The 21,102-nt window shown below is 46.2% G+C and overlaps 1 protein-coding gene across 1 annotated transcript in view; it reads left to right on the forward strand.

Moving 5' to 3' along the window:
* Nucleotides 1-20,601, forward strand: part of ATIC (5-aminoimidazole-4-carboxamide ribonucleotide formyltransferase/IMP cyclohydrolase) — a 21,095-nt gene extending 494 nt beyond the window's left edge. The window contains exons 2-16 of the mRNA XM_027678052.1: nucleotides 247-373; nucleotides 1,531-1,607; nucleotides 2,669-2,735; nucleotides 5,030-5,118; nucleotides 6,471-6,622; nucleotides 6,743-6,899; nucleotides 8,104-8,229; nucleotides 8,363-8,470; nucleotides 9,695-9,780; nucleotides 11,035-11,124; nucleotides 12,209-12,337; nucleotides 13,256-13,348; nucleotides 18,695-18,877; nucleotides 19,630-19,785; nucleotides 20,263-20,601. Of these exons, the coding sequence (XP_027533853.1) occupies nucleotides 247-373; nucleotides 1,531-1,607; nucleotides 2,669-2,735; nucleotides 5,030-5,118; nucleotides 6,471-6,622; nucleotides 6,743-6,899; nucleotides 8,104-8,229; nucleotides 8,363-8,470; nucleotides 9,695-9,780; nucleotides 11,035-11,124; nucleotides 12,209-12,337; nucleotides 13,256-13,348; nucleotides 18,695-18,877; nucleotides 19,630-19,785; nucleotides 20,263-20,382 (1,760 nt within the window). The 3' untranslated portion in view covers nucleotides 20,383-20,601. The remainder of the gene's footprint in view (nucleotides 1-246; nucleotides 374-1,530; nucleotides 1,608-2,668; nucleotides 2,736-5,029; nucleotides 5,119-6,470; nucleotides 6,623-6,742; nucleotides 6,900-8,103; nucleotides 8,230-8,362; nucleotides 8,471-9,694; nucleotides 9,781-11,034; nucleotides 11,125-12,208; nucleotides 12,338-13,255; nucleotides 13,349-18,694; nucleotides 18,878-19,629; nucleotides 19,786-20,262) is intronic.
* The last annotated feature ends 501 nt before the right edge of the window (nucleotides 20,602-21,102 follow it).

Consider the following 21,102-nt stretch of genomic DNA (forward strand, 5'->3'; position numbering starts at 1 on the left):
CCCGCCTCAGGGGTCCCGCCTCAGGGGTCCCGCCTCAGGGGTCCCGCCTCAGGGGTCCCGCCTCAGGGGCGGCTGCCCCGTGAGGGGGAGTGTGGGGCTCTGGTGCTCCCCGTCCCCTCCCCAGCCCACTCGCATCACGTACGTTCCCTAAATTACAGAAGTTATAAAGGCTTCACTCACTTAATCCTGTTGTTCCCTCTGTTCCACTTATAAAACCCAAATACCCGTGCTCTTCCCACCTGCCAGCTTTGCTCAGCGTCTCTGACAAGACCAACCTGGTGGAATTTGCGAGGAGCCTGCACGCACTCGGCCTGGGTTTAATTGCCTCCGGAGGAACAGCCAAGTCCCTGAGAGATGCTGGCTTGCCTGTCAGGTACACATGCTCCCCTGGACATCTCCACAAAAAGGCTCATTTGGGCCCTGAGGTTGCTTAAATTGTTTTCTCTGTGAGCAAAAATGGCCTGAAAGCAAGTCTTCCCTTCAGAAAAAAAAAACCAAACATGCCCTAAAGCAAACTTCAGAGGCTTCTTGGCCAGGAGTTGGTTTACTGAGGCTGAAGAACGTTACTGTGCAGGTCAGCACACCGAGAGGTGTCAGGAGCCTTGTGTTGGAGGTGATGCCTTGTCTGCCTTGAGGCAGCTTTGTTTCCGTGGGAGAATCTGTTATCTTGAGTTCATAATCTGACCCTAGTGCTGCTCCTCGCAGCCAAGTGCAAGCTCATCTTTGCCTGGTCTTGCCAGAGTTCATTTGTCACAAATAATTTTCCCAACACAGTGGTCCACTGATCCAGACAGAGCATTTAAGTGTTGTGCATCCACCATTTGAGAAGGTGCATGTACAGTCAAGCTGGTTTGGCCAATGATTCGGGGGAAATTCGTTCTGGTTTCTTCCGTGCTGTCATTAAAAAGCCGTTCTGGCCAAATAGAAATGGTTTCCAGTGCAGTGATGAAAAACCTGTCAATTATTTGGCAGGACAGGTGACTGTGACTCTGTTTTGGTTCCAATGAATGCAGTGGTAGGCCTCTGGGACACATCAGCACGAATATACATCACCCCCAGTGCTCCCTGTCCTTGGTCATGTTTCTCCAACTGCTTTGCTTGGCTGTGCTGTCAGTGAAGTCTGAAGCAAAGATGGTCACATTTCCACTTCCGTCTCCTTATTGTTCCTTCACCATCCTAAACAGTCACAAGGAGTGGTGAAACTTTAATTAATGTCTTATTTAAGCTGAGAAGAAGAGCACTGAGGTGTTGTATCACCTTAGCATGGCCTTCTGTTCTCTCTATAAACCATGTTGACTTGGGATTTGCTTATCTTGGTTATTCCAGTGTATGTATTTGAGAAATAACTGTGCTGCTTAGTTGAGTGTGACCCATTAACTTTATTTCCATTCATGGGAAAAGCAGTTGTTGCCCCTTTGGCATAGGGAGGTTTTGTAGTGAAATTTATGCAATTCTTTTGGTTTGGTTCACTCAGCCTATAGATAAAGTCAGTATGGCACATCTGTTACCATCTGTTTTCTCCCTGAGCAGAGATGTTTCGGACCTGACAGGCTTCCCTGAGATGCTGGGTGGACGTGTGAAAACCCTTCATCCTGCAGTCCATGCTGGTATATTTCTGCTATTATATTTTTCAGTCTAAAAGAGAAATGGGCAGTGAGGGTGGGAAGAAGAAGTTGACAGATGTCTTTTTTTAAGGGTTGTGTGGAAGAACCGAGTAATGAGAACAGATTTGTTGTAGGAGCTGGAGGAGAGGTGAAAAGCCACGGGGTGGAGAAGTGCACAGGGGTGGAGAAGTGCACGGTGGCTGAATTACTTGCTTGTTGCTGTGCTGGCGTCTGTGCAGAGCTTGTTCTCCCCGGGGCTATAAGTAACAGAGCTTTTCTGTAAAAGCCTTAGCACATCCTTTGCAGAGTCAGTTGCAGGCGTGTTGAGGCAGAGAGCTCCATGGAATTTAACCTGTGGATGAATCTGGTATGCAGCATAAGGAACACGACAGCATAGTCTTTAGTGGGTGATTTCTGCATACTCTGATATTCTCTGGCTCCTCTTCAGCAGAGATCTTTGACAGTCCATCTGCACATTAATCCATCTGCTCTTTTGTCTCCTGTTCCTATGCTGGAGATCCCTGGAGTGGAACCTGTTGTCCATCATACCTGGGGGCTGGAGACAGTCACTGACCGCCTCAAACCCAGGATTGAGCTGTTGCTTACACTGTGCCAGCCTGTCACCTGCCTGTTTCTCCAAGTTCCTAGACCCAAGCCAGCCACCTACACTGCTCAGCTAGAGGCATAGCCTCTTTTGCTTCCCTTGTGTCATAGGGCAGGTGCTCTTTTTCTGTCCCATGAACTCCTTAATGACAGTTTTAATGTTTTAAGAGTAGCAACTGAGTGCTTATAAAGTACGTTTTTGAAATTGTTGTTCAGTAGTTGGAATGGTCTAGGAATTATCATTAGGGGAAAAACAGCTGTTAGTGTGGAATTGGAACAGCCAAGGAGTCTGTAAAATGGAACAAAGGAGTAGGAGCTGAGGGTATTGTCTGAACTAGAATCAGAAAGTTTATGATAGAAAGTCTCTGAGGAAAAGCACAGTCTTAAAGAAGATATTGAATTAAAAAGCTGGTGGTGATGTAGCTCTTCTTCAATGAAGATGTACTGTTTTTTGTAACTAGGCATCTTGGCTCGCAATATTCCAGAGGATAATGCTGATATGAAGAAACAGGATTTCAGCCTTGTAAGGTAAATGTTGGGGGACATGATGCAAACCATGAGTAATCAAAAACCAATATTGGAGACCAGGCAGCACCAGAGAATGGGAGCAGTAGGGATTGTAACATCTGCACACCGGGAGATCTGCAGTCTCCTTCCTTCACTGTACCAGGAGATACTTTGTATTTAAAATTGTAATCTAAAGATGCATCTTCATCACTTGTAGTAAGAGAAAAGTAAACCAGGAAAAAGTTACATTGTGGCTTCCACAGGGAACAGAGGTTTTGCTTTCTTCTGGTTCTCTGGGAATTTTGACACGTTACATTCAGTCAATGTAGCTCCACATTACACTTATTGCAAAGTTGAGTTGAGTACTTTTGAAGCTGGCTCGTCTCCCCTCAGCTTGGTTCCACATGTCCCATCAGATGGCAATTCCTGATTTTGAAATACTTGCTTAGTAAATATACCCTTTGATATTTGCATAATGTTTACTGAGTTTCAACACATAAATAAAGAATAGACACAAGAAGTGGGTCAGGAACACTCAGCATTTGTTTAGCCAGAAAACACATAGATAAGAGACAGAAAACTTAAACTTTGAGAGCCATCATGGGAGCAAGTGAGCTGCAGCCAGAAACTGAAGTAAAACAGTTTGTGCACTAATGTACCAAAGATTGTTTTTCTGTTTTTGTTAGAACCTGGTTCATTGACACAGGGCAGTTTGGGACTATGTGTCACTAACTGGTGTTAACATCTAACCAGTGCTTGTGAGTAACCAGCTGTATGTCAGTGAGTTGCTCCTGGTTTAGAAACAATGGCTGAGCTGGACACAGTGAACTGTAGGTATAGCCAGGATGGGAGATGCAGTACGACTGTGGGGCCAGAATGCATCCTAAGTTTTAAAATTACTTTTAAAAACTGATGGATGGATTTCCAGGCTGAATTTGAAAACCTGAAATTTAAAACCACAGGAATCCTCATAGATGGCTCAGCAGTGGTGGCTCCTCAGAGCAAGCTGCATATTAAAGCAGGCTCTGCTGAATTGCAGGGGGAATAACATGCCCTTACATCAGTGACTTATAGTGCACTTGCATCCAGAGTAATAATTTGGATTCAGGTTCTCTTACAAAAAGCAGAAGTAGCTGATCCTCAGCAGGACTGTCTTTGCATAGCTGCATGAAATTTGCATATCCAAGTCAATGTAGGAAAGCTTGATATTGATTGTCTGGATTTCCACAGATAAAAGCATTAGAAGTGTTAAAGTCCACAGATTCCTGATGGTTTGCAACAGGTTAGGAGCATGAATGGATTGAGGGGAAAGGGGTATTAGAAACAGAAGAGACAATAAAAGACATTGTAGGAAATTTAGGGACATGGGGGTTCTGAAAGCCATAGTGGAAGCTGATCATCCCTTCTGCTGGAGTTCACTCCGAGTGGGAACAAAGCATTATTAGAAGTTGAACACAAGGGTACTCATCACAGCAATTCACTGCCAGTACTGGGCACACATTGGAGTTCAATACCTTCATGTATTCAGATCAAGAGAGTAAATTAATTCGCTTGGATTAAAAATCTTATTTGTGAAGGTCAGAACAAATCCCTTCTTTCGCTACAGTTCATGTGGCACTGGTAGGATGGGACAGGGCAAGTTATTACTTCATGCTTGCTGGAATACAGACCTTCTTCCAGATCAGATGAAAAAACTAATTCCAGTAAGGTCCAGTCTTAGCTTGAGAGGAAAAAGTCAATTTTCCCCCCTGCTTTCATGTGCTACAGAGGCTTTGTGGGATGTGGGTGGCACGCTCAGGTTTAATATGTTGTTGGTATTTTAAAAGTCCAGAAGGTGATATTGTAGGTCATTTTCTGCTCTTGGAAAAGTTATGGAAAATTGGATTGATTGTACTTTGTTTGCAATGGCCCTTGCCCTGGGTGCTTACTGGGTGCCTGTTTTCAGTACTGCTGAGAACGCACTTTGAAGTCCTTTGAGATGGCTCAAGTTGTGCACCAACATCACTGAACATTTAAATACAGACCCACATATTCAAAGATTCTCTTCCTTTAAGCTGGCTTATGTAAATTGTGGTTCTAGCATTGTTTGATACACAGAACCCAGTTAAATGTCAGAATACACTGTACCATCACTTGGCCTTTGGCTGAGCGCCACCATGTCTTAAGTCTTTTGGAGAAAGAAGTCTTGGCCACAGGATTTTAGTTGGTCCCTGAGAAACAAGACCATGAAAACACTGTTGATATCGTGTGCTTGCCAAGCTTTAATTTGGCATTTTTGTTTCTTGCTGAATAACTGTTTTCCCCTCAATTCTCAGAGTTGTGGTGTGTAACCTCTACCCTTTTGTGAAGACCGTTTCTTCTCCCGGTGTAACTGTTCAAGATGCAGTGGAAAAGATTGATATTGGTAAGTTAAAGGGAGAGCAGATCTGTTTTCCAGACAGACTTGATGCTTCTGATCTCTGAGTTGTCTCAGTTCTTTTCCTTTTTGTTTGGTGGCCTTGCACACCCACAAAGGAAGTCTGCTCGAGAGCTCAGGAGCTGCAAGGAGCAGACTGAAGGCATAGTTGGGTAAGCCTTGTTGCTTTTAAGCAGATCTGCAATTAAAATGGCAAGGAACAGGCTGGGAAGGCACCCTGCATGGGGGACAAGTCGTGCACTGCCCAAGAGAGGGCCTGAGGTACTGCAGAAGGCTGTGCTAGGAAAGGCCAGGGGGAGCAGGCTTCCTGCTGAAACACAGGGAGCAGACTAAACCTCTTTTGCTGCCTCTGGCAGTGTAATAAAAACTTAAAAAAACATGAGCTTTGGAGAGAAAAGGCTGAACCACTGAAAGTGCTCTGGGGATGGCTGAGAACTTCACTGCAGGAAGCTGTTACAAGGAAAGGGACTGGTTTGCATGTGTGGGAGAGTACTTAGGACCTGACTTTGGAAGCATGGACGCATGTATTAGCAGATTGTCTCTTCCTAGTTATTAACCCCAAGAGGTTTGCTCTTCACTGCAGCATCTCTGCTTGGCATGTTGTGAACAGTACAGGCACGGTTTTGTGCCTTGCAGTTGGATTGGGATTGAATTTTCCTGCAGTAGTTTAGTCCAAATGATGCCCAGCAGAGCTCTCTATTAAATGTTTTATGGAGTAATACTTGCTCTGCATGAAGCAGTGCCAGCCTCTCCTTTTCCTTTGCAACAGCCGACTATCTTGTGTGATTTAAAGTGTTGCAACAGCTGTGCAGAGTCAGACTTGAGGGGTAACTGTGGCATTTTATCTCACACAAAGGACCTGGGCAAAATTCAGTATTATTTGCAGAGAGGTTTGGGAACGTTGGTTGCTTGGCAGGGTAGAAATAAATCTTTCTCTAGACCCCTGCCCACCTTGGTGTTGCAGAGCATGGTGCTTAAGCCACGTGTGGCTACAGTCATCTTTGGGATGTGGCTACAGCCATCTCTGGGATGTGGCTGTGCTACTCGAGGACATTCTTGCCCCAGTTGCTCATCGTGGCCCATGACCTGTTTCCCCACCAGTGCAGCTCTGCCTGGGTCTGCAAAGGCCAGTCAATGTGCACCTTCCCCCGTGGATTGAGTCAAACTCACCAGCCTTGTGCATTCTGAAGAGCACCCTCACCCTGCTCCGTGCTGGAGGGAAGGGGCATGTTCATCTGGCACAAGTGATGGATTGGTGCATGTCCCTCCTTGGCCTCAGCTGTGGCTCCTGTGCCATGTCCAGGAGGGAAGTGCTTCATGCCCATGCCCTTGTCTTGCAGGAGGAGTTGCCCTGCTGCGGGCGGCTGCCAAGAACCACGCCCGGGTGACAGTCGTGTGTGACCCTGCAGACTACTCTGCAGTAGCCAAAGAGATGGCGGCATCAGGGGACAAAGACACTGCCATGGAGACCAGGAGGCTCCTGGCACTGAAGGTTGGTCGAGTTTGCTTCCAGTGAAGGGCTGGGCCTGACTCATTCCTCACCTCTTCAAACACCAAATCCTTTGTAAGCTGATGTTTGTGAGTTGACAGGTGTCCCCTGTTGTGTCCCCAGGCTTTCACCCACACCGCCCAGTACGATGCAGCCATCTCTGACTACTTTAGGAAGGAATACAGCAAGGGGGTGTCCCAGCTGCCCCTGAGGTACGGCATGAACCCTCACCAGAGTCCTGCCCAACTCTACACCACGAGAGCCAAACTTCCCCTGACAGGTGAGCTCGGCCATGCTGGCCAAAAGGGAGCTGTGGGACGGCTGAGAATGGAGGTGATTGTACACATCTGCTGGCTGTCTTTCAGACTGAAAGACCATCTTATACCTTAGTCCAAGGGATGGCCTGCAGTGCCTTCACAACTGCTTTGTTACTGAGTGGCACTACTGTGGCAGTTAAAAGGTTGAGCTGTGTGAGACAGAAAAGTTTGTCTATTGATACCCACAAGACTTACTGTTGGTCCATGTTCTCTGTTGCTGTAGGATTGTGTGTCCAAGGTACTTTAAACAGATTTATATAGTGTACCTTTTGCTCGACATTAGGTCCAGATTTTGCAAAGGAAAACCTCATCATCCTTTGAAGATGCTTTTCTACTTGCTGTTTGCCTTATTTAGTATGTTCCCCATCTTTTTGTGTCGCCATTTAATCTGTCTAGAAACCAAGCTGTTCTTCTCTAGGTCTGAATTGGTTTTGTTCTTTTTTTTTTTAAATTTCTTTGATGGTTTTGAGCAGTGGTTTATTACCTTAGTTTTGTAGAATGCTGCTTCTGCTGATGGTGGCAGAGGGAAGGGGTACTAGTCTCACTTGCAAGTTTGGGACAGGTCTGGTATGTCTCTCTGCCATTTTATGGGGTGTGCCACTCACCACAGCATTGTTGCAGCGAGGGAAACCCCTGTTTTGGAGAGAAAGTTTGGCTACTCTTGTTCTTGAGACTGCTTCCAATGTGTGCAGGCATTGTCCTGTTGAATAAACAGTGAAGCTTTGTATTGCAGCATTTCCCAGTTTCAACTCTGGGACCTCTTAGGAAGCTTTTCCATTCTTGCACTGGAGATTGATTTGCTTGCAAGTCTTCCTTCCAGAATGGGAACAGAACAGCCCTGTGTTCACTTGCCCTGGATGGGGGTTATTGTTAAAATGATCTTTTTCCCCCACTCTCCTGAAATGCTCACAGTGCTGCCATGTCAGAACAAGCAGTTCTTCTTTCAGGGCCAGAGCAAAAGGCTTTTTGAGAGCAGACTTTTAAAAGGCCTTTACTCTTGCTGTGGATTGCTGGGCACTTAACCAGTTGCTGAGGAGCCACGGTCATTGTACCAGAACGACTTGTAGCACTTTCAGCTCTCGGTGGGAGAAATCTTTTGTGCTCACTCTCCAGGCTCTGGGGAGAGGGCTCTGCCTGCTTTAATGTGTCTGTGTGCTGTGTTTGCAGTGGTGAATGGCTCTCCAGGGTTCATCAACCTCTGTGATGCCCTCAATGCCTGGCAGCTGGTGAAGGAGCTCAAGCAGGCTCTGGGCATTCCAGCGGCCGCCTCCTTCAAACACGTCAGTCCCGCAGGTAGGGCAGCCCCTCCTTGGACACACTCCAGCTTTTGGCAGGCCCTGCCAGTGGGGTGTGTGTCCCTCACCCTGGCAGTGTGGGTAGATCCCAGGGACAGGGTTTGAGTGCCCTGGCTCGTGTTTCCCACTAGGTGCTGCTGTTGGAGTTCCGCTCAGCGAGGAGGAGGCGCAAGTCTGCATGGTGCACGACTTCCACAAGAGCCTGACGCCCATGGCCTCTGCCTACGCCCGGAGCAGAGGTGAGGGTCTAGAGAACCTCAGGAAACCAGCATGTCCAGAGGGCTGAGCTCCACTCTCAGCACTTCCCAGGCTCTTCCCCTTGCTCCATACTCCTCCTCTGCAGGGCTTTTCTCCATAAGGATCTGCCTGACTGCCTGTCAGAAATTGCTCTCCAAGTGAGCAGATCTTGTATGCTGTTTCAAAGGGCTGAAACCATTTTGGATTCTGTTCCTTGATGTATATAGAAGACCTGTAGAGATTATACATATTTACATTAAAAAAATATATACAGTCATATATAAATATGTGGGCTTTTGGCTATAGGATAGGGATAAACGCCTGGGCTGATAGCACACAGCCTTGGAATACTCAGAAATACTTAACTTGGGTAGAAATGTTTCTGTATGTGGTATTTGGTTGTTTTTTTAATGCTTTTGTACTGCAGAGCTCACCAAAAAAAAAAAAGCTAAAAAAGTAAATAAAACCAGTTTCCTCTGCTTAGCTGAGGAACTTTGCTGCTTCTCTCATTTTCCGTGGCATTCCTAGAAAATCTTCACAGATTATAGAAAACAAAGCAAACTTGATAAGGAGCACGTTGGCTTGAGTTTATTTTTCACAGACCACCTTTGAACGTTGGCCTCAGAAAGCTATTGCAATGGTTGGTAGAAAAACAAACGTTTAGAATGGCAGGGATAGAAGAACTGACCTTGCTGAGTAGTGAGGCATCTGTGATGGCAGCTGAGTTCACCTTAGCTATGCCATTAAATATCAAGAATATTTAGTTTTTAAAAAATGCAAAAAAAAATTGCTTTTCGGTACATTTCTGGGTGTGGTTTCTTGCAGGAAAAGCCAGGTGGAGCATAGGCATCTAAAAGCTTTCCTGTTTTTCCAGCTGTCTCTCATCTAAAATCTTCCTGTGTGATCCTTGTCTCTGCTTGTCCTCTTGTCACCACTGGGTACAGCTGAGTTGCTTGTGGTCACAGAGGTAGTCATTACAGAGTTAGAGCTTTGACAGAGGCAGGGAAGAAGGAAGAATATCCGAACAATGGGAATATTTGAAGGTCCATGTGTTTGAGGTAGGATTTTTTGTCCTTGTTGCTCTGATATGGCCTTTTTTTCTTTTTTTTTTTTGCTCTTGGTTTAAATTATTGGCTCTTATAGAAGCTTGACTGGGCTGTAGAAGCAAAGACTTCTCTGTGTATGATGCTGTAGTTTGATAAATTAGTAAAAGCAGGATTTTTCAGGTGCTGACCGGATGTCGTCTTTTGGTGACTTCATTGCCCTGTCTGACATCTGCGACGTGGCTACTGCCAAGATTATTTCCAGAGAGGTTAGTTAAACCAGCACATCATTCCAGGGTAAAAAGGAGAATCACATTGGATGGAGTCATTGGTTTGCAACAGCCTTTTTGTGTGAATTTGACCCATTTTACTGAGGAGTTTTATTGGTCCATTTGGGTAATTCTCTGATCTGGAGTGCAGAATTGACACCGATCTTTTGATGCATTTCTCCCAGTTAAAACCTGGCTGTGTGCTAGAGCCTGGGAAATAGCAGTGAAATTGTGGGAAATGCTGCTTTCCAAGAGATGATTGCAGACCTCTGAGCAGGCCTCTGGAAATGAACCCTGATTATGCTGTCACAAGTGTCTGGTGGAACAGCTGTAATGGGAGCAATAGAGGTCTGGAATGCTGAGAGACAGCCTCTTGCCCAAGCTTGGAATGTGGATATGGGTTACTACCTGCCTATGTGTGGGCTCAGCCACTTTCCAGGCTGCACTTTATACTTAGAATCACAGAATCATTTAGGTTGGAAAAGACCTCTGAGATCATTGAGTTCAACTGCCAAGGCCATGACTTTTCTGCATCCAGTGTTAATTCCATAGCTGACTGCATGGCACACGTCATGGAAGTGTTCAAGGACAGATTGGATGGGACTTGGAACAACCTGGTCTAGTGGAAGGTGTCTCTGCCCATGGCAAGGGGGTGGAATGAGATGAATTTTAAGGCCCCTTCCAACACAAACCATTCTGTGGTTCTTGTCAAACAAGTGAAAGAGTCTATTTGACTGCTGTATGAGGATAACATTTGGTACTTAAAAAAACAAAAGAACCCCACCCACGTTATAAGACAGAAATGTGGAAGTTGTGTATGGCTTTATGGCACTGATGAATGTAAACATCTCTGTTTCAATGCTGTTAACAGTTCTTTTGCCAGTATTTTTGTCTCATCATTAGTATCACTGTTGAAATGAGGATTTATTGGGCTTTAACCCATATTTACTGTTAGGGCTGAAAAGTGGGGATGTCATGGTTGAGCTGTTTCCCTCTGGAGAACGATATTACTTCCATTCTGCTTAAAGTTATGTGGGGTATTTTTTACTAACTCCTGCCAAGAGTTTATAGTGCTCTGCAATTTTTTGTTTCCAGGACTGAAACCGATATTTAATAGTGCTTTTGGTATTGTTGGGTACACACAGACCTCAAGAGGTGTGTCTTCACTGCACACTGTGAAATGGCAGGCAGAGCTTTCAGTCTGAGCCCCCCTTTCATTTTTGTCACATGGAAGTTGAAATCTGTGTGTTGCAGGTGTCTGATGGTGTGGTGGCCCCTGGCTATGAGGAAGAAGCTCTCAAAATCCTTTCAAAAAAGAAGAATGGTGCCTACTGTGTCCTCCAGGTTTGTACTGCTGGTCCTCTCTAACCCTCTGCTGCTCTTCCCATACCTGCTTCTCACAGATGTTGGTGTCCAAGTAACCAGGGGACTGATTCAGGTCCCCCTACAGTGGATTTAAAGCCATTAAATCTATGAACTAGCAAGAGTACCTCGAAGAAACAGCATTTCTGTGCTCTTTCCACTCTTTGCTGGCTTTCCTCTCACTTTTACTGACTTTGTTTCCTCCCTGAATTCTTTATATCTAAGATACAGTGCCTGAGTGATGTTGTGAGTCTTGGCAGTGAGAAGCAGGTGTATTAAACCCCTGGGGGGAACCTTGTGTGTGCGTTGGTATTTTCAGAGCAGTCTTTAGTACAGTCAGGGATGAGGATGGCACCACAGAGTTTGGAACTGGGATGAGAGCAGAGAACTTCACTGTAACATCACAAAAAGAAAATCCAAGGCTTAGCTGAAGTTGCAATTGTAGTGTTGCTGCCCAGGGAGCTCTAGAAGATGGCTCAGGAGCTTTAGGCAAGAAGGAATGAAATTGCAGGCAGTCTTGGCAGCTGATTACCTCCTGGAATTCAATTAACTTTGCAAGGATGAGGTCGTATTGGTTAAGTCTGTATCTTTGGGGCCTGTGTGCAGAGGAATGCTGAGGAAAGTTGATCTGAAAAATTTAAATGGATTAGGGAAACCACATAAAGCATGTGCACACTCCTATTTTAGAGCTGGTCACCTTAGTCTGGTTTGTTTCCTGTCTCAGTAACCTCAGCTGGGGATACCAAAATTCTGAATAAGCCCATGCTTGGGTAGACCTGAGTGCGGTTTAACAGTTCCAGTTAACCTGATCCCTGCATTGGTTGTGCTTCTGACTTGTGTGGACATGTGCCCCAACAGTGCAGCTCTGGAAATCATCACATTCACTGTTTCCTTGAATGTCACAGAGGACTGGGAGTCATACCTTGAGAAATGTGTGAAGAACTCCAAATACTTCCCCCTTCCTCTGGAAGACTCTTTGTGCATGTTTTTCTGCTTTCTGTGGAAACTGGAAGACTTTGTAGATTTTGGTGTGAAGTGTTTTACTGGCCTGTTTTTTGGCTTTTAGATGGATCCCCACTATGAGCCAGATGACCTGGAGGTTCGAACCCTGTATGGGCTGAACCTCATGCAGAAGAGGAACAACGCAGTCATCGACCGGTCGCTGTTCAAGAACATTGTCACAAAGAATAAAACTGTAAGTGTTGGCAGATAAATGAGCCAAAAGACAGATGCAGTGAAGGAACTGGGGTGCCTTCATCAAGAAAGGCATCACTGTGCTATGTTAAGAGCTCTTAAAATATGCTAATAAGATTTAACTGGCTTTTAGGAAACAATGCAGCAAACTTTCTGGACCAAATATACTTGGGTAAATCAAGATAGTTTTCCTTTGTTTTGATTCCTTGGATAAATAAGAGGATTTCTCCCATTATTTCAGACTTAACAAAATATTTGTATTTCTTGTAAATAAGAAGCTACTGTGTGCAGTTTCTTGTGGTGAGACAACCATGTGCTAAAGATCCATCGTGGTCTCTTTCTGACTCACTGTTTACATCACCTTTCTGTGTTGTATAAACTCTGGCCTGGCCGATGTTGCTCATCACTGAGAGTTCAACATCATCACAAAGTTTTCAGTTATTTCTTTGTCTCTGATCTCGCTCTCATTAGAAAAACAGATGTTAATGAGCACATGATTAGTCATGGGCTCAGAAGCAAGTTCAGACATTGAGGTAATAAAAGTCGTTTTAATAAATTAGGAATGGAACTTAAAAATCATACTTAATGCAGATTTTGGGAGCTATTCTAATTGCTGTGGTCCTGCTTTTTGCCTATGAGCACATCTGATGACAGTGAGTAAGGACAGAGGACTTTGCAGGCTTAGGGCCAGTGGTCGAGCCCTCCTGACCCAGTGAGATTGAGTCTTACCCCTGAGAGCTGAGATCAGCTGCAAAACCAACCATTTATGGTTTTTAATCTAAACCAAATTTGCTGGTAATTGATATTTTTAGCTACCTTGTGTCCCTCTCCCCGGTACAGAAGTTGTGGAGGCTTGGGGGTTCAGCAGCTGGCTGCTGCTGGCCGTCAGGATGGTGCTGACAGTGGTGTTGTGTTCCAGCTGCCCGAGGCTGCCGTCCGAGACCTGATCGTGGCCAGCATCGCCGTCAAGTACACCCAGTCCAACTCCGTGTGCTACGCCAAGGACGGGCAGGTAACTGAGCCGGGCAGCTCCCGCCTTCAGCTCAGGGCAGGCTGGGAAAATCCTCCAGCACACAGGAGGCTGAACAGGCACAGAGGAGCTGCCCCAGACAGAACAGTAGTGAAGCATTTGTTTCTTAGGAGGCTGCTTCAAAACCATGGTATCATCTTTTCGTGGCTCTGTCAGTGATGGGGTTGGAAAAGCTCTTACCTGCTTTTACAACTCTGGCCTTGAGTCATTTCTTTGGCTACTCTGTTCACACCATTGTTCTGAGGGCATGCACATATGTTGTAGTTGATGTAGAGCCTTAGGAAATTACAGTAGTTTCAACAGCTGGATTCTATCTATCTTCTTACTTTTAGTTTCATTTCTTTAGTTAAGAAAGATGGGATATGTTTGGGGTCTTTTGTCCCTTTGGGGCATTTTAAATCTTCCATCCTCCTGGAATTTTTTTTAAAGGTTATGATGAATGCTGGAATTTATAGGGGCATTATCAAATGTGTTATTGAGATTATGAGTCATGGAATAGTTTGGGTTGGAAGGGACCTTAAAAACCATTAGCAACCCCCTGCTAATAGGCAGTAACACCTTCCACTAGACCAGGTTGCTCCAAGCCCTGTCCAACCTGGCCTTGGACAATTCCAGGGATGGAGCAGCTACAGCTTCTGTGGGCAACCTGTGCCAGGGCCTCCCCACCTTCACAGGGAGGAATTTCTTCCTAATACCTAACTTAAATTTCCCTTCTTTCAGTTTGTATCTCGAATTTCAAAAAAATCCTTTCTTTCCACATCATCACTGGATGTTCAGCCTAAATCACTTATCTCAAAGTTGTTGTGAATATACTGAAAATTGTATTTTTGCTGAGCAGCTCATTCTCCTAATGCTGCTGTTTAGCTGGTTGTCTGCTCTCTGTGTTAATTTTTCCATAGGCCTGGATTATTTAAAAAAAATACAGAAGAAAAAAACAAAGAATGTTTTTGATCTTGAGCTTTAGTACATCATAAATCAGCAAAGTGGATCAGAGTGAACCCTGCAGATAGAGACTGAGAATGGGCTGCAGTGCTCTCCTTGTTGCATTGGTGCTCATCTGCATTTCCCAGGCTGTTGGTACAGCCTGGAAACATTGCAGGGCTGTCTCACAGAACTTCCTGGGGTCATGTGCTCTGTAGTTCTTCAGAATAAATCTCTGGAGATCTGGCATTTGTCTGCTCTTCAGCTTTAGGGTTTTTTTGCTTTGAAATGGTTCTGTGCACTCAGGAGTGTTGGATCTCCTAGCCCCAGAACAAAGGTGTCACTCTGCTCCTTTTCCCTCCTTCCAGCAGCGATTTCCCCAGTGCTTTTGCAAGTCTGGGCTTAATGTGGTGCTGCAGATGTGTCTGAAATGTGTGTGGTAATGCCTGTTCCAGATGGAAGGGAGAGGGCAGGACAGAGGGGTGGGAAGCAGTGTGGGCAAGCAGGGCTTCAGTGTGTTTTGCATATTTGCAGGTGTAGATTTCAATCAAATACAAATGTGGGTTGTCTTGGTTTGTTGTGTATGTGATGGGGAAGGCCAAGGTCAGAATCTTGTACTAAAATACGAGTGACTTTGTTAATAGTAAAAGGCAGCAGCTGTTACCTGCTCAGGGAGGTGGTGATTTCAGCACTGGGAGACTGAAATCAAAGCTCAACATCTTCCTTAAGAAGCTCATTACAGCCCAGGGATGGAAGGCAGCTTCCAGATTAAATACTTTTCCAGGATTTGACCTGGTTTGGGTTACAGGAGCCAAACCTGAGCAAGTCCATCTTGCTTTCAGTCCATTGCTTTTGGTTTTCCAGGGGTTATTTCAGCCTCACAGCATCCCTGTTCCCAGCAAAACTCTTGTGTATGAGACATCCAGAATGTTTTTGACAGCTTGACTTCGTTGGGTTCATGAGTGGATCAGCCACTCCAGCAAGGCAGGTGTGTTGGTGAGTTCTAGGGAAGTTTGGAGTGGGAGGAAGCATTTCTGGACCTGAGTGTCACTTAATTTGCAGGAAGGCAGCTGCCACTAATTGCAATAAACACTTCCACTTGTTCTTTCTGACTTTCAGCCTGTGACATGTTGATTTACTCTTGCTTTAATGATACCATCATGTTTTAAATTAGCAATTTTAAAATATTCTTTCTTTATTCTCTGCACAGTAGGATAAAACAAAACTGTTAATTTACCTTACACTTTCCCAGTGACTTCATTGTTTATTTGTCTTCCCAATTGTCAAGTCCTTCATTAGATTTTTGTATTTCCAAATGTATTTGGGGTTTTTGTTTTCACTCATTATCCAGGCTAAACCTGAGCAAACCCAAGCCAATGTGGATCATTTTGCAAGGATCCTTGGGGCATTATCCATCTCATGTTGCACAGCATCCAGCTATGGAGTGTTTGACTCTCTTACAAACCAAAGTGTTTCGAAGTAGTTCTCAATTTTCACCCAAAATTTTTTTCTATTAAGTGATTTATTGTTTTTCTACTGACCCTGTACTGCTGTCTCCTTTCACTGCTCACACTTAATAGGCTCTGCTTAAGCACTTTGGGATTCCCAGGAGATGAAACTCTGAAAGAAACATAATTAATTTTTGTGTAGAAAACAGGGGGAAAGATTGCTTTGTGGAGGGTTTTGAGGTTTCAGCTGTGTTTTTTTGTATGGGGGAAGGGCAACATTTGAGGTAGGGAGAGGAAGAGGTGTAGGAAGAAGGATTTTTCACTCCACATGAAGTGGAAAAGGCAGAGAATAGGTACAGGCCAGAGTGAAGGGAGATTCAGGTACAAGTCTATAGTTTGCATTAAGCAGAAGCTCAACCTGCTGGTTTCTCTTCTTTAGATCAGAAATTCCAGGCTGGATTGAAGAATCTTCCCCAGCACTGTTCCACCAAAGCCTGTGGTTTCAACAATGGCTTTAAGCTGACAGAGGGCAGGGTTAGATGGGATATTGGGAAGAAATCCTTCCCTGTGAGGGTGGGGAGGCCCTGGCACTGGTGGCCCAGAGAAGCTGTGGCTGCCCCATCCCTGGAAGTGTCCAAGGCCAGGTTGGACAGGACTTGGAGCAACCTGGGCTAGGGGAAGGTGTTCCTGCCCATGGCAGGGGCATGGAATGAGATGAACTTTAAGGTCCTTTCCAACCCAAACTATTCTCTGTTCTATGTCCATATTTTTCTACAAAAAAAGAAAGGATTTTTCTTTCCCTGGATCAGCATTTTCCAGTGAAGTGCATCCTACCAGCATGTTCTTCCCAGGCTGTAACTGTGAACTTCCTTCTGGAACAACAGTGCTCCTCAGAAGGAGGCACAGAGAAGCAGCTTTTTTCTTCCCTTACCTGCTAAGCTGTTGTTATAAAAAGAGGTCCATGTGTTGCAGATAATATCTCTGTTGATTTGGGGATGCCTATGAAGACTTTACAGGATATATCACTTTGAACAACTGAAGTACAAAGTTCCTGCCATTTTGTTCAGTTATGCATCTTTTGACAAAATTTAGGTCACAAAAAAATGTGAAATATTCTGAGTGGCTCACAGGGGAAAGGCAAAGGCACTTTTTGAGCATCTGCTCAGGTACTGACCGGTGGGAGAGCACCCTGTTCCATCACAGGAGTGTGAGGCCACAGCTCACGAGGACGAGAGGAAGACGAGGCATCATTCTGGCTGGGAAAGGGCCCAGGACATCACATTTTTTAGAAACTTGGAAATGTTTTGTGGTATTTTGGCCCCTACTGCTCTCCAGTACCAGACTGTTACTCTCTACCATCTGCATCCCCAGCTAAAAAGTCCTGCTTTAGCCCAGCCTGGCTTGCTAGTCCCACTCTTAAGGGCTGAGTGGCAGTTAATGGTGTGCTGTGTGACACAGCCAGCCTCTCCTTTGTCCAGGAAGAGAGGATAAACCTCAGTGGAAGAGGGAATACACCAGTATGCAGCTGGTATTGAGCTGCTTTGAGGTGCAGGGTTCCCTGCAAGTTCAAGGGTTTAACTGGGTGGATGTGAGAGCAGAGGTTGGACATCGGGAGTGTTTGTTGGGGGGAAGGTGCCACTAACCCATAAGAAACTGTGCATCTGTTCAGTGTTTATGGCAACACCAGCGTGCCTGTGGGTTTGTTACACGCTGATGACCTCAGTTATGGCTGAGCAGATTATGTTTGATAGCAGCCCAAGGCTTTCGTTTGCTCCTTGGGGGAACTGCGTCCAGCAGCTCGTTTAATGGTTCTGGTAAGAGGTGAAGTCACTGTGTCTTGATGAATGGGAAGACAAATGATACATTCCTTTGAGGGCAGCCTTCCACTTACAGCTTTACCATCTGTCCCAGGCTGAGCTGGAAACTCTGAGGCAGCACCAGCAGCCTCAACACCATGTCCCTGGAGCAGCCCCCATGAGAACAGTCTGGTGAACAGTTCAGCTGTGGCTTCACAGGAGCAGGAAATGAAGAGAGAGACTTGTTTTCTGATTACCTGAGCACTAAAGAGCCTCTATATATTTTAATCTATACTGTACCTGAAAAAACACGTCTGATGAGAGAGAACTCCAAAGGAAGTGGTCTGATAAAAGCAAACAGAAGCTGAGCAAATACCATATTTTCATAGCAGCTTCCTTTAGGAAAAACCACTGTGGATTTTGCATCCTGAAGAACTAGGTCTGTTTGATATCGAGCACAAGTGCTATTAAATAAGGTTGGCAGCAGCTATTTTAACACTCCTGGACTCTGGCAGGTGGCAGTGTGGGAAATGTGTGGTAGCCCCCGGGCCCTGACAATTCCTGGGATGTAATGGTGCCGCTGACCAGCCTTCCTGAGTGAGCAGTGGGTTTACTTTCTTACCAGCCTTGACAGACAAATTGCCCCCTCACCACAGCTCTCTCAGCTGACCTGTTTGAGCTGTGCTTGCCTGGCTCACCAGGAGGGATGGTGGTGTATGGGCGACCTGGGCTCACACATTAGTGCTCTGACTGAAGTGCCCTTTTCCAGCTCTTGGCAGTCACATTTGTTTCTGTGACCTACAGGACTTTGCTTTGCCTTAAAAGCCATAATTGTCTCGCCCTCCTGAGGTTAACGCTGTGACTCTGATGGCTGGGGTTGTGTTATTTAGAAGGGTGAAAGAACGTGGTGTTTTGAGAGTGACTGTCAGCTCAGCAGAGCTCTGGAAGTCAGCAGTGCAGGGAGCTGGCCCTGTAACCAGTTTACAGGATCGGGGATGCAGGTATTTCCCAAGTTTTCCTCACTAATTACCTACACTCTTTCTCCCCTTCAGTGAGGAGCAGCTGATTTGTGGGATATCTTTCCTAATGGCTTGGCTGGAATGCAGCTCTGACTGGTGTCTGTGCAGCAAGGTGAGGTTGTGCTTTGCTTCCCTGTGCTGCAGGTCATCGGGATCGGGGCCGGGCAGCAGTCCCGGATCCACTGCACTCGCCTGGCCGGTGACAAGGCCAACAACTGGTGGCTGCGGCACCACCCGCGCGTGCTCTCCATGAAGTTCAAGGCGGGAGTGAAGAGAGCCGAGATCTCCAACGCCATCGACCAGTACGTCACCGGCACCATCGGAGAGGTGAGGGCTGGCTGGGAGCCTTCCCTGCAGCTCCAACCTCTGCCAAACAAAGGCTTTACGCAGGACTTAAACCTGACCTGAGTGTCGTAATACATGATGGCTCTTCCCAGCAGTGAGGATGGGTTAAATCTTCAGTTGATGTTCCAACCCTCCCTGCTCTGTCAGTGGCACCTTCTCACATGGAGCTGTTTGTTTGTGTGGCATTTTGGATTCTCAGAATCCCTCTGACCTCCCCATTACAGGCAATAGTGAGACAAGAAAATAGTATGTCCTTTTTAAGTATCAAAAGCCAAGGGCTGGATTAGGGACCTTGTGAATCATCTCTCTGAGCAGTTTAAGGGGGCAAGAATTGGAGCAGTTGCTGTTTCAGAAGGTGAATCATAAACCAAGCTGCCGTTTGCCATGTGTTAAGTCATCTACCAACCCTGTTTGTGTGTGCTGGCATTTACCATGCTGCTGGCAGGCCAGACAGAGCATCTTGGAATTAAAGGGGGGAGAAGGAATGCTTCAAGCCCTGGGGTGAGGAGGGGGAAGGAAAGGAGTTAAAAGGATGCCAAAAGAGCTGATGGTGGTAAAGTGTTCCCACTTTGGATTTTAAACCCCCTGGTTTGAAGTTCCCAGCAGCAGAGCTGTGGAGCACAAAGTCCAGCTGAGCTGGGTGTCAGGGGATGCTGCCACTCATCCATGTGTCCCTGGCAGGGGAATGCCGGGAGCTCCCGGCTCTGTGGCTGAGCTGGGTTTTGTCCCTGCAGGATGAGGACCTGGTGAAGTGGCAGGCCTTGTTTGAAGAGGTGCCCAAGCAGCTCACAGAAGCGGAGAAGAAGCAGTGGATTGCCAAGCTGTCTGCTGTGTCCCTCAGCTCCGACGCCTTCTTCCCTTTCAGGGATAACGTCGACAGGGCTAAGCGGGTAAGTCGTGGCAGGGCCGGGGTGTTGGGGGGACTCCAGGCAATGTTTTTTCCTTTTTATTTTGTGTGGGCTGCTGAGGGAAGTCCTCACAAGTCCCTTTTGTGGGGACTGCTGAGGAACGTCCTGCACTGCTGGCTAGGATAGCACATCCTGGGAAGAGTGTTCCTTACAGTTACTGGCCTCACGTGGACAGTAATTAGCCAGCCATTGCTCAGTTTGCTGATTTAGGATGAACAGAGGACTAAAGTTTATTAAACCTTCTAAGAATATCAAGACAAGGCCTGTCACTTTCAGAGGAACTCTTTTAGTCTTCTTTCTGAGCAGTGAACTTCCTGCTCCCTTTGGAGCAGCTTTGGGCAATGGAAGCCTTTGTTTGTTCAGTGGGATGTGGATGAAGGACTGGGGCTGCCAGCTCCTTCCAAGGGGGATTTTGGTATTCCGTCCTCCAACCCTTGCCCTCACCCTGTCTGTGTGCAGAGTGGAGTACAGTTCATCGCTGCCCCGTCTGGCTCGGCTGCTGACGACGTTGTGATCGACGCCTGCAACGAGCTGGGGATAACCCTGATCCACACCAACCTCCGCCTGTTCCACCACTGAGTCGGGGCTGCCCTGTCCCCTTTGGTCACAGCCTCACCAGCAGCAGGGATGGAATATCATTGGCTTAACTGGGAGGCACCAGCAGTCTGTGCTTAGCAGGGGTTGGTCAGCTCTGCAGAGAGGTCTCTACCCATGTTACCAGAGAAAGAAGCACTGGAATTGCCTTCCAATGTAGAAAATCAGTTTCTTTTGCAAATAAACATATGGTTGTCAGCTGTGTGCAGTGGTCTTGTGTCATCCAAATACTGTGTCCTTGGGAAAAAGGTGTATTTCTGCAGTAGATTATAGTCCAGCCTTTACTAATTCATTACATGGCCTGTGGGATGGTGTGAAAGCCTGGCTTCTGCCCAGCTTCTCACTGAACTGATAAAAACCTGTGTTACACTGAACTGAGTTGGGTTCTTGGTTTTTTGAGTCAGCAGGTAGCTTTCCCCAGGTGCTTCTAGTCCATTATCCCCTTTCCCTGGGAGGGAAGGGGAGCAGGTCCTTCATGTAAGGCAGTCTGGGGCTCTGTGCTCTGAGCCCTGCCCCAGACTGTGTGTTCTGTGGCAGGGTCAGGTTGCTTTCTCCAGGGTAAAAGACCCATTGACAGGCTTGTCCCCATACCAGGAGTTTGGATCAGAGTTCACCCAGGAGAAGTAGAGGATTCTACTTTTTTTTTTATACTTTAAGAGTTGGGGTTTGGACTCTCTTCCACAGAGGAGGCAAAACTGTTCCTTA

This window comes from Neopelma chrysocephalum, unplaced genomic scaffold (assembly GCF_003984885.1).
Source record: "Neopelma chrysocephalum unplaced genomic scaffold, ASM398488v2 Primary Assembly neopelma1_44, whole genome shotgun sequence".
NCBI classification, from domain to species: Eukaryota; Metazoa; Chordata; class Aves; order Passeriformes; family Pipridae; genus Neopelma; species Neopelma chrysocephalum.